Raw genomic sequence first — 14,995 nt, 5'->3', positions numbered from 1 at the left:
ATAGTCTTTACATGATGGTTGACCAAGCAAAGAGAGAGTAAAAAGGTTGCTTCTTCTCTTACCTCAAGTTAGAGCAACAAAAATCTCCATCCAACAGATTCATCCATCCATTTAGGACTACTCCGTAAAGCAACTGAATGACAGAAACTGTTTTGGTGGTTTGTGCTTTTCTCGGTTTTCACAAATCTGCTGGCTATGGCTATGGCTGTGGCTGTGAGAGGAGGATGAGATGAGGCCTCTTTCTTTACAAAATTGGATGTGTGGGGACGCTTTCACCGCCGGGCCGAGAGAGTCCAAGAATTTTCCACAGTCATTGATGGCCATATAAAGCGATCCACCATCAGTGTCAACTCCCACTAGTTTTACTTATTGACATTATCATCATCCAACGACAGCTGAGTGAGTGAGGTAATCATCTTTGTTTTCTTCTTTCTTATTCAATCAATTCTCTCTAAATAAACACTCCTTCTACTTGCCCCCACTTCCGTGTTTCTCTTCAAACACAACACCAGGAGCAGTTTTAAAAATCCGACCGACTTCCCTTCTTCAGTTCCAACTTTTTCCGGGGTAAGCACACAACTTTGCAAAAACATTTTTTTTTTCAAAATTTTAAAAATGTTTCATTTGAGGAAAATCCGCATCGCCGTATTCTCCTTTTCTCTGTTTTTTTTTAATAATAAGAAAGAAGAAGGATGATAAGGACACGGGAGCACGAGTCGGCTGGATAGTGGATACATTATCAAATTCCACTGTGAAGGAACTTTTTCCTTCAATTTTGTTACCTTTCTTTCATTTCTTCTTGCTAATTCTTCGTATTCATCTCTGTCCTTTTCAGTTGCATTAATCTTTCGAAGAAGGCCAGGTATAATTTCTGTAGCCCGTCGGCACATCTCCTCATCGATCCATGCCCAATATCTGCAGCAACCTTCTGCCCACACAGCAAACATTCGCCCAGGATTTTTTGAAGTCCACGAAATAATCACCCTAGTCTCTTTCTCACATTTGCACATCGGTAGAGGGAACTGTTCATTCTTCGCATTTTCAGCTCCAACTTTGACTAGATGGAGATTTTGTTGCTCTAACTTGAGGTAAGATAAGATGCAACCTTTTTACTCTCTCTTTGCTTGGTCAACCATCATGTAGAGACTATAATACCCTTCATATTTGGTGTCGCGTCTCACGAGATGAAGCTTCCCGTCATAGTTAACTGGTGGATTTGACAGAAGGGCCACTAATATGCTATTTTGTTATATCGAGGGCCAAAAACGTATCTTTAATTGTTGGAGGGCCAAAACTTTACCTGGGTAAGAGTTGAAGGGCCATTGGGACTCTTTTCCCAAATAAAAATAAATGTGTGTAAATATGAGCAAAATTGCAAATTGGTGCCTGAATTTGAGCCATTTTGGAAGAATATACATATCCCTTATTTGATAGACCATAGATATTATAAATGAATATATCTCTATTAATCAATAAGTTGCAAGACATCTTAAAGAACTATTTTTTTTTTTATCAATTAGCCCAACAAACTACAAATGCTGATGCATTTTATGACCTTAGGCGTTTATTGGTTAAGTGAATTTTGAACCTTCAGTTCTTGCACAGTTGCATGGGCTTGGAGCCAAAAATGAATAAAACAATCTCCACAAACAAGAATCAGTCGTCCTGCCATCAGTTACATTAACATTTCACTTGAGAAATTAAAAATGCAATATGAAATAATAAAACAAAGAAGAAAATAACAGAGTTTATTTCATAAAGCCTAAATGCCGTACAAGATAAGTGATTTCAGAGACAACAGATAATAATGATATAATTGTAGAGGTGGCAAAATAGGCGGGATGGGCGGGATGTGCTTGGGTTTGAGATGGAACCGAATTATATGGGTTTGGGTCCAACCTTATCCATATGTGTTTTGGGACTAACATGGGCGGGATCACTTTGGGATGGGTTTAGATTGATCCCGCCCAATACCCAAATCTATTTTCTACATTTTTTTTCCTTTAATTCATTTTTTATTTTTTATATAATTTTAATATTTTTTATTTATTAAATTTCTTTTAGTTTTATTAAATAAACATGCAAGTGCTTTATACTCAAGATTCCCACCAAAAATTGGATTAACAAATAAAGGAAAAGATAGATATACAGCCATATTCCAACATATATCAAGATGGCCAAGGCACTTAGGGTGTTGAATATTTATTCTCATCATTGTCCAAGGATGACAGGTCTAAACTGACTGAAATACTGGAAATTCTTGTGGATAATGACTAGGAAAACTGCTAGATTATATTCGCTGGTATGACTATAAAAATTGTTAAAGATAATTTTTGAATCTAAGGCTCCGTTTGGATTAGCTATTTTTTCAAAAAATAAGTTTTTCAAATACAATGTTACAGTAATATACAATAACTCAAAAAACATTCCATCCACATTAGTATATCAAATATTTCAAAAAAAATTTTAGTAAAAATTTTTCATATACACTACTACAATAAAATATTTCAAAAACACCCCAAAAAATAACTAATTCAAACGGAGCCCTTGCTATTTGAACCCAATGGGTACCCAAGTATTTCGCAAAATTTTCCATCAATTAATGGGTACAATTGAAATTTGTCTCATTTTAAACCCAATATCAAATTCTAATATCCATCCCTTCCAAAGTTCCCATGGGCATGGGTAACCCATTGGGACTTGAGACAAATTGCCACCTCTATATAATTGATAAAGAATTAAACGAGGACATTTTGCCAAATGAAACAGAAGGGCCATGACGCGTAAGGCTTCAAGGCAGGTAAGTATTTGGCTACTATCTGTGAATAGGGCTGTCAACGGGCCGGGTCCGGGCCGGAATTCATTATTCCGGACCCGGACCCGAATTACTATGCCGGATCCGGATCCGACCCGTTTACCCGACGGGTCTTTTATTCTATGTTCCGGATCCGGATCCGACGGGTCCCGGATCCGGATCCGGATCTACCCGAACAAATTTACCAAATTTTATAATTTCTAATAAAAATGAGAAAAAAATATATTTGTAAACTAATTTCTAACTAATGCAAAGAAAAAATCAAATAAGAAAAGAAATCAAAATTAACTTTATTAAAATACATCACCCTAATCAAATTATATTGATAAATATATATTTTTTAAATTATTAATTCATTTATATCCGGATCCGGGTCTAATACGGGTCGGAATACTATATTCCGTATCCGACCCGTTTTTTTGTTTGACAAAACGGATCCGGATCCGGATCCGGGAAACGGAATTAAATCCCTACCCATACCCGCAATAATTTCACGGATCCGGGTCTAGACCCGACCCGTTGACAGGCCTATCTGTGAAGTTTGGTCAATGATTCTGTCCTTCATAAGGGGGTGTTGGACGGGTTTATTCACAAACTTCTGAATTCGCGCATTGGGTTGCAGAATTTAGATTGGGCTTCCAATTGGGTGTCAGCTGTAACACCTTGGACAATTATAGAGATGGTTTACAAAATCCAAGCCCTGCCATCTTGGGCCATCAATTACCTTGAACAATTGCCTCTGGCAATTCGTGAACCACTTTTAAATAATTTTTTGCACTCTTTAATCAAGTACTCTTTAATAGCTGACTTGAAGAAACTCATACTAAATTTTGATGAATGTTGTTTTGCTTATACTAGAAGGGCAAACAACTTTGTTAGTCATTCTCTAGCTAAGAAAGCTTTACAATTGGAATGTTCTGCCGAATGGAAGGATTGCTTCCCAGGCTGGCTGCATGAGCTTGCTCATGCTGATTGTAAGGGCAGTTGCCCATCTGTTACGTAACTGTTGGAGTCCAATTAATAAAATGATGCCGTTTTGATAAAAAAAAAAAAAATCAAGTACAAGTTAGATCATTAGTTCAACTCTTAAGTTTTTCTCTTTCACCTTCCTCTTTATAAGATTTCGAGTTTCTACTCTATATACGTGTGTGTGTGCGTGCGCGCATTTCATTGCCTAATAATCTATTTATAATAAGAGTTTTAGATTGCCTAATAATAAGAGTGTGTACGAACCAATTAATTAATCTATTTATACTTTACCTAACCCTAACATATACAATTTTCCCACTAATATGTACACTTTGCCTCCCCACTTGACCAGTCAAACTTTAACAACAATAGCATAGTGAAATAAATGTTATGAAATGACTTTAATCCTTAGAAATAATAAAAAATGATACCGGTTATCTTCACCGTTAAACCTGATGGATCTAAGGGCAAACTTTAATCCTTAGAAATAATAAAAAATGATACTAGTTATCTTCACCGTTAAACCTGATGGATCTAAGGGCAAACTTTGACTGATATAACAGTGGAAATGGATTAAAGGATCAAACTTTATCGCCTTCAATTGTTCAAGGGTTAATTTGAGACTTAAAGTAGATGAGGAACTAAAAATGGACGATGAGAATAGTTTAAGGGCTTCTTAGGTAGTTTATCTAATGAAATGCAGTCATCCAATGATTAGAATAGTTTAAGAACTTCTTATGTAGTTTATCTTATGAAATGCAATAATCCAATGTTTCACCGTTGGAATCATCATGCATAGAAAATAAAATAGGTTTGTTTTGGATTTGAATTATATAACTGACCCTAATCACACCGCTAACATTTTTTAATTTTGACTTAGAATAAAAAGGAACTAACAATTTTTTATCTTTGCTCTAAGTAATTCCCACTAAAATATGTACATCCCACCCAAAATAAGAAATAAAGTGTAGTCATCTAAAATTTCAACTTTGTAATCATCATGCATGGAGTACCAAATGGTTCTATGTGTATGTTTGAAATTGTACCTGAATTATACATAACCAGACGCCGCTCGTACCACTCAAATTTTTAATTTTGCCCAAGCATAAAAGGAATACAACAATTTTTTTGATCTGTTCTTATTGGAAGCAATTGCAACTAAAATTTTAGTATTGCTATGACTAACAAAATGGAAAAAACAAACGAATATTCTAACTACTTAAAGTTTGCAATCGTAACTAAGGAGATATTGATATTGCAAAAGTTAAATTAGGAAGGACAAGACGAGAATAATACATAAAGATTGGTTCCATCTAGATGGGGTGTTTTCTAGAATGCTTTTACCAAACTTTCACAATAGATGTGCTGTTCAAAAATTATTATACTTGGAGTTTGTAGAGTGTTTTTACATTGAGTGTGTTTGTTGTTTTTAGGGTACTTTTTTGAAGTTGGCATTGGATACACCTAAATGTGACCGGCTGATTAGAAAATAAGTTATGAATAATGACGGGAAAGGAAGGTTGGGGGGAAGAGAGGAGACAAGGGGTTGCAGGGTTGGTGTAAGATAGAGAAGAAAGGGGTGCTGTAGCGAAGAGAGAGTGAGAGGTAGCAAGGTAGGGAAGAAGGGTTGGATAGAGGATGAGGGTGGGTGAGCAAGACAAAGGCCTACATGGATTGAGAAGAAAGGGTGATGAGGAAAAGGGAAGAAGGCAAGTGGCATGTGGAGTACGGGGAAAGGGGAATGGGAATGGGAAGGGACCTGCGAGGATAGAGAACGTAAAGGGAAATGGCGAAGGTTTGTGCAAGGTGGCCAGAAAGGAGAGCAGGATAGGGTAGCAAGGTTGGAGCGAGCGGATGGAGATGGTAATGTTACATGTCCTAGTGTTCTTTTTTTTGGTATTTGTTGCCGTATAATCCAATTTTTTGGGTATTTTTGTATGGTTTATTTATAATATTGTTACTATAGACGTGTTTTCCAAAATCACATTTTAAAAGATAAAAAGGGTGTCCTATTGGAGTCAAAGTTTCTCTTTTACTTTTTGTTCCTTTTTTTTTGAAATATATTTTCTCTCTTTAAGTCCATCTTAAACATAGCGAGCTATCTTTCTTCCTTCTAACCTTTTTATTATTTGTTGTTCGATGCATCTTTTGTTTTATTCTTATCTCTCTCTCTCTCTCTCCCTCTCTCTCTCTCTCTCTCTATATATATATATATGTATGTATGTATATGTATATATGTAACTTTTTAGTCTCAACCATTATTGTTGTGGTTTTTAAAGATATTAGCAATTATAACTTTTCTTTTTGTTTTTCATATGCAAATACTTGAGTCTATATATCATCACTATGTACTTCATTTTGTTTTTGTTTATTGGAGTCTAAAGTTAAGCGTTTTTTAACATGTAATTTCAAATTATCCTTAATAAGTTATTTCTTTCCCTTCATATATATTATTCCTCTTTAATTTTGAGGTTGAATATAGATTAAACTTTTAAACTTTTTTTTCCTCCAAAATGTTTGCCTCAGTTTGAACTTAATATCCAAATGACTGAACCCAGTTCTGTATCTAATTTGTAGTTGTGCTTTTAGATAGGGTTTTAGTTTACATTTCTAATTCTATTTTGTGTATGAGGTTTATTTATTGGTAGTGTGATAATACCAGCATGCTTGTTTATGCAGATTTGGGATATCTACTGTATACACATTTTTATTAAATTCTTTTATTAACACTGTTTACCAGATATTGAAAATATATGGACGTATTTAGCCTTGAAACTTTTATAATAGTAAAATTAATAAGATTCATTTTACATTCTATCGTAATCCTTTTTTTTTTTTTGATATGTAGCATAAGTTGGAAAGTGAACCTCATATTGAAAATAAATAACATACTCTATTGAATTTTTCATCTTTGGTTTTGTTTACAATAACAGGGTTTAACATAAATTGACACTAAAAATGACCCTTTCTTGAAATTTTTACATTTTGTTTCTTATATCAATTTTTATTATTTCTTCAAAATGTAAGTTTTTTTTTTTATAATAAAATAGAATAATTTTATTAATCATGTGATCGAATCTGCAACAAGTGCAGAACAAATAAAAAATGGAGGAGAGTTTCTCCATATACAAGAATCTGAAAGATTAACAGCATACTTAACAAGGTTTTGAGCAGGAACATTAAACGACCTAGAAAGGTGTGAACATAACTAACCAAATAGTATGTGATTTGTTACAAGTCAAAGGCCACGGGTGGTGCATTTGTTTTATCAATTTTAATTCCTAAAATTATGCTATATAAATCTGTTAAGGGGTCCAATACTCTATGCTTTCTATCTTTTTTTCTTTTCCCATCAAAGGAATCCCCCATAGGGTACCGATGAAGATAGACAACAGAATTGGCATCTTACCACAATTATTCTACTTCTCTTTCATTTCGCTTTTTCCCCACTTTGTAAACATTCTAATTAAGCACTCATTAAGATACACTTTAGGTGCCCTATTTTTAGAAATGTGAAATTAATTAGGAAAAGTAAATAAATGTAAATGAGGGTAGGTAAAATTAAATGGAAAATTCATATAAATGCAAAGGAGGATAATACTTGTTAGTATGTGTGTGTGTATATATATATAGTAGGTTATGGTGTATTTTAAGTGTTTTAAGGAATGTCTAATGGGCACCGGTTAGAAAATTCCATAAAAATTTCTACTAATACTCATACAAATTGGATTAAATATCACAGATTAATTAAGTAACTAATATTAGTGTTGCAGTTGATTAAAGCTCTCTCTCTAATTTACATTCTTTCAATGTATTGAAAACCAAAAAAAAACAGAAGAAAAGTTATGAAACTCATTGTAATTCTCATAAAAAATACAACATAATGGCACGAGTAAAAAGTTTGTTAATGTAAGAATTATGCATAAATACATCCATACACATACACACATATATACGTATCTGTGTGGGTTCATGCAGCTCGATTAGGCTTCAAGAAAAACTTTTCTGAGTACGTATTTAACTTCAAGAAAATGTATAGTACTATTTTACGGTCTATTGACAATGGGTAAGGCATTTGCATATATGCACCATTTTCCTAGCAAGATCCAGCAAAATATGGTGATCCTAATGAATTTTTGTGGTTTTGTCTGATAACATTCTATGGAAACTTGTTAAGATAGGAATTGGGTACTTCAGCGTAAGTTTCTTTACAAAATAAAAATAATTCTGAAAAGTATTTAATTACAAAGAAGCAGTAAATATTAGTGTATATTCAAATAATAAATTCGGCGTAAATTAAAAGTTAGCACTAGTTAAAAAAAAAAAAAAAAAAACCCTTTGTATGCATACCTCGTGATTGGAGTACCTATTCCATTTTCTAGATGCTAAACTTTTTTTTATCTCATATCACTAGAAATTTCTGGGACTGATCTGATGGGACGTGGAAAGAACAAAAAGAATTGACAGAATTTGAGAAAGTGACTCCTATTATAGGAAGGAGATAACACTCCATTCATTAGTGCAATTTGCCCCAATCATGTTAATGATATCCAGCTTGTGACAATGATGCAAATGGTCCTTTGCCAACCTCAGTTTTAGCTGAGTCATGCCTAAAATTAAAGGGGCTTACCAACATTTTGTGCCATGTCCGAAATATCCAGTTTTGTCAATCAAGCCCTCCAGAAATCTCTTTTATTTAATTTAGCCCTCAGAACATCATTATCTGTACCGGTCCAGCCCTTCCCTCTAATGCCATTGACAACTTCATTGCTGGGAAGCTGATTTATTATATGAAGTAGACTAGACATAAGATAAAACTATATGTCATTATCTAATTTTGTCCCTCCAAACTGTCTAATTGTATCTAATTGCACCTACCAGAAAATTGCTCCTTTGTATTTTTTTTTCTTTAATTTTTTGAGCCTTTCATACATAGTTTCCAAATTAGTCAAGCCCTTCCCTCTAAATCCATTACCAATTTCATGGCTGTGGGAACTCATTTTACATAAGACAAGCTTCATAATTTTCAGTGGTACTGATTTCTCTCTTCATTTAAGGGATTACAAATTTTTCTAGGATCAAGTGGCAGCGCATCTTGTGAAGTCCCATGAAATCCTTTTGATGTGATTAATCGGTCCATACCCCATTCGTGCATGACCACATTTGAGATTTGTGGTGCACATAAATCATCGAGAATTATTCATAGTCCCCCCGGGTCAAACTGCTATTTATAGCTTGAAAGAAACTTACTGCTACAAAAGGGAAAAAAATAGAAAAAGAAAAGTAATACCAGAACTTGACTTTGTTCAAAATGAGAAAAAATCAGGTGTCCATTGCCACATCTTCCCATATTTGTACACCCCAAAAGAACCTAATTGAGGTAAGAGTTTGCCCTTGATGCTGGCTTTCCGTTAAAATAAAAGTACTAAAGAAAACATTTGTTATCCTAGTAATTGGATGTAAAAAATCATATTCATATATAGGGCAGATTTGGATTTTAATCTCGTATCCCTTCTTAAATTCTACATCCCGATTTTCCTTTTTTTTTTTCTCGGTCTGAAATTCCAAATCACTTGGTTGAGAAGGACAGGTAGATGGTTGAAGTATTCTGAAGTATTTATTAGAATCCAGTTGTCATGTCGGCAGACCTTAATTTCTAAGTGCAGCCCTTCAATTCCCTCTAGTTCTGCGTAAGCCTCTGAACACAAGAAAAGTAAATATGGAAGCAGAAAAATATGTGTATCTGTGTATATATACATACATATTCTTTTCTTTTGTTTTTATCAATCCGCAACTTCTTTCCTCTAGATCAAAGGGATGCACTACTACACATGAATGGGATTTTAGTGCAGGTAGAGAGGATTAAATCTTTGATTTACAGTCCACTTTAAGTATTTCATCCTGATAGTCAACTCATCTAAGACGAGTTGGTTATATATATGTGATGTCAATATTTTAAAGTTTTGCTTATTTCTAGGATATATCTTTCTTTTTATGAAGCTTGTTAGTGAAAACACTTTCGCATATGCATGCAACTAACCCGAAGGTATTCCATATTTTAGTGACTAATATTAAAAATAGACGCAATAAGAGCATTTATGAGTAGTGACGGACCAGGTTAGTGGCATTTTTTGTCACAAATGGTAGAGATACATGAGGATGTTACTTTTAGATTACGTAGAGTATTATGATAAATATGATAGCAAATCCACCAAATACCTGATTATATTACTAACTAAATTGAATGATTTTTTTCTCACAGTTATGTAACATTTTTTTGAATTGTAATTAGTACAACACTAGCTGTGATAGAGGACATCTAATTACACATATTTGAGAGTATGAAATTGTAGACTTGTGACTTTGGCATGTAAATATAGCATACTGGTTAGCACCTTCGAAAGAAAATTCTTATTTTTCTTTTTTTTGTATAAGGGGGAAGTCTTGAACTAGAACATCCTATTTATAATTCCTCTCATCTTACCACCTAACTTAACCCTCCCTTGAAAGGAAATTTGTATTTGATTAAGTAGAAAAATACTTAATATTAAGCCTTGTTTGAATTACGAGTTTTCATAGAAATTTTTTTTTAATCATTTTTTTACCTCACATATATCATATCGTTACAATATTTTTCTGCAAAACTTGCAGTCCAAACTGGTTCAAAGTACTGCTCAAAGGAATGGTGTAGTGTTCACAACTTGGTCAAGAGTCTTTTAAGTTTCCTGGTATAATGCTACTTTTAACAGCAAAAACAGTTTGCACATGTACGACTTCTTAATTAAGTTGAAGATGTAATTAATTATGTTCTTGCAATTTCTAGCTTTCTTTTCCAACAAAGTACCTTGATATGGATATTTACATATGACTTTATTTCCCTTGGTTGAAATTTGGCTGCAATGGGTTGCTCGCGGTGGCTGAGGTTTGGTTAGCTTGTTGCCGGAAGAGAGCTGCCATCTTGCTGTAAAAGTCCATGTTTACTGTTTGCTGCAAAAGAAAAAGAAAAACAAGAAATCAACAAAAGTAGGCAATAGTTTAATGTCTTGGCACTTCAGACTTGAAAATGAATGAAGTGGGTATTTAAGCAAAGAGTCCGATAGTCGATCTGTTGCATCTTTATTAAATGTTATTAAACGAATATAAGAGCACTCTTTAATTTTGTATGGTAAACAAGAAAACTTCTGCGTGTGTATGTCAACTAGTTCGCAAAAAGTTTTTTTAAACTAAATTGATTAAAACCTAAAATTTTGGCTAACTCCTTAATTTGCACCATGTAGATATTACTAAATGCATAAGAAAGTCAATTTGAGAGTCAAATCAATAATTGTCTGTCTATTTGGATCTTTGTTTTGGGAAATACATCTTCACAAAAATTTTAAATATGTTTTTTCTAATTATCTTTTTATCTCATAAAAAAATCTATCGATAAAGGCCCTAAAGTAAAATAATTTAAAAATGCTCAACAAAACAACCATAAAAAAGAAAAGCAAATTAAATAGAACCAAATCAAGAAAAGAGAACTGATTTGTAAACATACTTGTGCTAAAAATGAACTGTACGGATCACTAAAAGCGCCGGAGGCATTAATTGTGGTAGTTGTGGCATTGGCCGTGGCTGGTGGTGGAGTGCAGGCCGGAATCCTCGGTGGCATGACCAAGGGTGGCGGCACAAATGTAGGAGGTGCAGAGGCAATTGGGGTGGAATGCATGAAGGGTTGGAGTGAAAGAGGTGCAGTTCTAGCCATGGAATTGATGTCAAGCATTCCCATTCCCATTCCAACCCCAACACCGGCTCCCATGCCCAAACGTGCTAGAAGGGACATTTGTAGCTGTTGCTGCATTGCTAGGGGAGTCATCATCATTTGTGGCATTGCTCCTGTACCCATCATGTGAACTTGAGCTTGAAGTTGTTTTAAGTAATCGATCACCTCGTCAAGCATTGATGCTTTATCAGTCTGTTCCAATTCAAAAAAAAAAAGGGGGTTTAATTTATATAAAGCTCGTTTTTGGTAAAATTCAATTGATTTTATTAAGATAATTTGTCAGTTAAAAGAAACGGCAAGATCTAATCAGGACACCAACAACGTACGATTTTAGAGTTAAAATCACTTTTAGTAAACTATAATTAAGCTTTAAATTTTCCTATTAAGTATTCAATGAGCACTCATAGTAGGATCTGACTGTCGGTTTTGTACGAAGTAAAATTAGGTTGGATTCACAAAATATAAATGTGTGTATTGTTTTACTAAACCGTATCCATTGAAAACTAATTAGAAAAACCTTGAAATGGTTGCTATATACAGTTTCACGTGTTCACGTACTAGATTAGATCTTCGTCGATGTAAAGTAGGATGACTTAAAATGTAAAATTGATTAAGAGAAAGAGGCTAATTCAACTCACTTTACTTGCATTAGGCACCAACTTCTGTAGAGCTTTCATCTTCTGATTGATTCTATCTCTCCGTCTCTGGGCACGTAGCAGGTCACACATTTATTAGTGTCCAATGATACATATGAAAATGCAGCAACATAATATCATCAAGTTCCTACAAATTAATGGTACTTATCTTGCTTTACAATTTGTTTTCTTTTTTGTTTCCAAGAATTTGTTCTTGAATTCAATAACTATTTTTGTTTGTGCTGGCAGTATCTAGGGCTTAAGGAAGATTTTAGAAGTTAATCGACCGATGTTAAACAGCTTATTTACCGAGAAGAAAGAAGTCCATTCCGTTAAATTGGAAAATTTACTGACAAGGGCTTGTGGCAAATATCTTCAAAGGTTCAATTTCTGTCTTAAAAAAAAAAAAATGCCTCAATTTATAATTACTTTTTGAGTATAAGAAATGGTATTTTTTTTTGCAAAAAGTGAAAAGAGTAATATTATCCAATTTGGTACTGGGTTCATCAAGTGATTGCCCATTGGAGACATGTTAAAAGATGTTACAAATGTTAAATTTTTGTAAAAAATCATGAAAATTAAATCATGAAAATGTTGAAATATTAGGGAACAGTATCTGTAAATGTGTACATTTAAATAATGAATTGGTGAAATTAGGTTTTCTATAAGAGACCGAATAAGTGAATTTTTTTTTTTTTTCAATTTACCAGTTGAAATTTTCATTTTTCTTTTTGGAAAAACAAGAAGATATTTTCTAGCCAGATCCCAGATGGAAAAGGCCATAATAATTTTATTACCCGTTCTGATTGATTATGTACTGCAGCCGAACGACTGCGTCTTGCTGAACATGACTGGACAATTCCTCCTTTGGCCTCTTGCTCTTCATCCCTATTTTCCTGCTAAAAATTAATTATCCACAAGTTACACACATTAAAAATATCCAAAAATACACTGCAAAACGACACAGACGAAAAAGATATTCATATTATGATACATCAGTGTCATAATCAGCATAAACTCAAAGAATAATATCTATATCTAGGAATAGTAGGAAGAAATCATTGAAATCTAGTAATTGCAATAACCACCCTTAAGGTTTCTCATTATTATAAAACTACTTCAAGAAACTTTTGAAACCATTGTAACTTCGTCAATGAGTTTTTTCATGTCATTTTGTAGCATGGTACTATGTACTTCACTTTCACTAACCATTTACCAAAACATTCATAAGCACAAGTTTATTGCTAATGGGAATATTAGGATCACAAACATACTGCATAGTTCAATCAGAATCGAGAGATGCTCCTAAGATTGGAAATGCCTACATTTAAACTCTTGAGATAAAATTATCCTATATTACACGATACAATATAGAAATTCGACCACGTAAGAGGAAGTGCCTAGACGTGCACAATCTTGTTAAATTTCGCCTAAGGCTAAAGAAAAGGAACCACAAAAAAAAAAGCGAATAATTGATACCAATCCACCATGAGAAGCAGAGTCTTCATCAGTGGTATTTTTAGTCTTGCAGCTGCTGGGAGATTCAAAGGAAGCCCATGTCACCATTGTGGCGTCTTTATTATTGTCCCTACACAGTGTAGCGCTAGCACTAGCACAAGCACTGCGTTCTTGGCCCAAATCATGAATTTTGCCGCTGAAAAATCTTCCACATTGATCGGACTCTGTCTCTGACCTCAGCCTCTTTTTCATCGTACTTGGAAGCATTTGCACCTGCCCCGAGCTTTTGCCCCATTTCGTGCCTGAGAATTCTAGAGTACTATTAATCTTGGAGCTTAATTTTTGATCCCCATCATCATGCTTTTGGCTTTGCATCGAATTCATCATCTGGCTGTGCTTGTGATGGCATGTAGCTTGATGGACTATTGATTCCAGTGTATGATCACCAGCTCTGCCACAGGTGGACTTTGTTGGAGCTGGAGAAGGAAGGATGTTGCTCAAACCATGCATGGCTAGCTGCCCATTTTCCCATGTCAGCTCAGCAACTTCGTGATTCAACCTGAATTTCAAGAATTGTGTGTGAGATGAATTGATTAGTTGAGTGATATTAAGGGGATAGAATAGAGATGTTGATATAGGTAAGAAAATCTGCTCAAAACCTGTTCATGTTATGTTTTGTGCAAGCTAGACTAGAAAGTAAGATGAAGCATGGTATGTAAACTGTACTAGTATCAAATTGAGGAGAAAATAGAGGGATTGGTGATGGTGGCCTGAGCTATTTCTTCATTTTTCTGAGCTTGAAAGTTCCTCATCAAATGATTAGCAGGAAGGATGATGGAGAGGAAGAAAGTTCTTGAAAAGAATCAGTCATGAAAGAGTGAAAAATCTGAGAGTGAGAGTGATCATACTTACATGGGGACAACATAGCTAGGATTCTGGTGGTTTTGCACGTGGGAGGATCTGTTCCCGTCTCCTCCATCTAGTTGGTCTTGTCGTTGGTGCCTTAGATTCCAATTAGGCACAACAAAATGGTGACTCATGATGCCTTGACAGCAGTCTGATCTCCTGACTACTCTCAAAATCCAAATGAACAGGAGCTAGCATAATGAGTCTTGAGTTGAGTCTGCCTCTCTTAAAAAGTATTTTCTATTTGCCTTCTTTGGTTTGGTCCCCTCATGGATAATGACCATACACAAAATATGTGGTAGCAGGAAAGTCTACAAAGAGTTATGGATATGCATTGGTCCTTTCTCACTATTTCCCCCAATCATTTTTCACCTTTATGTTTCCTATTTTTCCTTTATTTTATTCAATAGAGTGTTCGTACCACAAAATTGAACAGTCCAATGGTATGAT

General features: G+C 34.4%; 1 protein-coding gene and 1 long non-coding RNA gene across 5 annotated transcripts; one reads left to right on the top strand and one right to left on the bottom strand.

Annotated features, from left to right (window-relative positions):
- The first annotated feature begins 417 nt into the window (after nt 1-417).
- LOC140006120 (uncharacterized) lies at nt 418-6,369 on the top strand. Of its 2 annotated transcripts, XR_011813741.1 has the most exons (3): nt 419-567; nt 836-1,088; nt 5,218-6,369. It is a non-coding gene; the product is annotated as an uncharacterized lncRNA (long non-coding RNA). The 2 variants fall into 2 exon arrangements; XR_011813742.1 differs by lacking the exon at nt 5,218-6,369 and having other exon boundaries at nt 418-567; nt 836-1,411.
- Nucleotides 6,370-10,415: 4,046 nt separating this feature from the next.
- On the bottom strand, nt 10,416-14,757 carry LOC113741933 (transcription factor PIF7-like). Of its 3 annotated transcripts, none has more exons than XM_027269601.2 (6): nt 14,552-14,757; nt 13,661-14,198; nt 12,979-13,080; nt 12,185-12,250; nt 11,322-11,738; nt 10,416-10,771 (listed from the first exon to the last, which is right to left on the bottom strand). In XM_027269601.2, the coding sequence occupies exons 1-6, from the start codon at nt 14,677-14,679 to the stop codon at nt 10,655-10,657; spliced, it is 1,368 nt and encodes a 455-aa protein (XP_027125402.1). In that variant the 5' UTR covers nt 14,680-14,757; the 3' UTR covers nt 10,416-10,654. The 3 variants fall into 3 exon arrangements, with proteins under 3 accessions (XP_027125402.1, XP_027125403.1, XP_027125404.1); XM_027269602.2 differs by having other exon boundaries at nt 12,979-13,077; XM_027269603.2 differs by lacking the exon at nt 14,552-14,757 and adding an exon at nt 14,299-14,534.
- Between the last annotated feature and the right edge of the window lie 238 nt (nt 14,758-14,995).

This window comes from Coffea arabica, chromosome 4e (genome assembly GCF_036785885.1).
Source record: "Coffea arabica cultivar ET-39 chromosome 4e, Coffea Arabica ET-39 HiFi, whole genome shotgun sequence".
In the NCBI taxonomy this organism is placed as follows: domain Eukaryota; kingdom Viridiplantae; phylum Streptophyta; class Magnoliopsida; order Gentianales; family Rubiaceae; genus Coffea; species Coffea arabica.
This window is presented reverse-complemented; position numbering and strand designations above follow the sequence as displayed.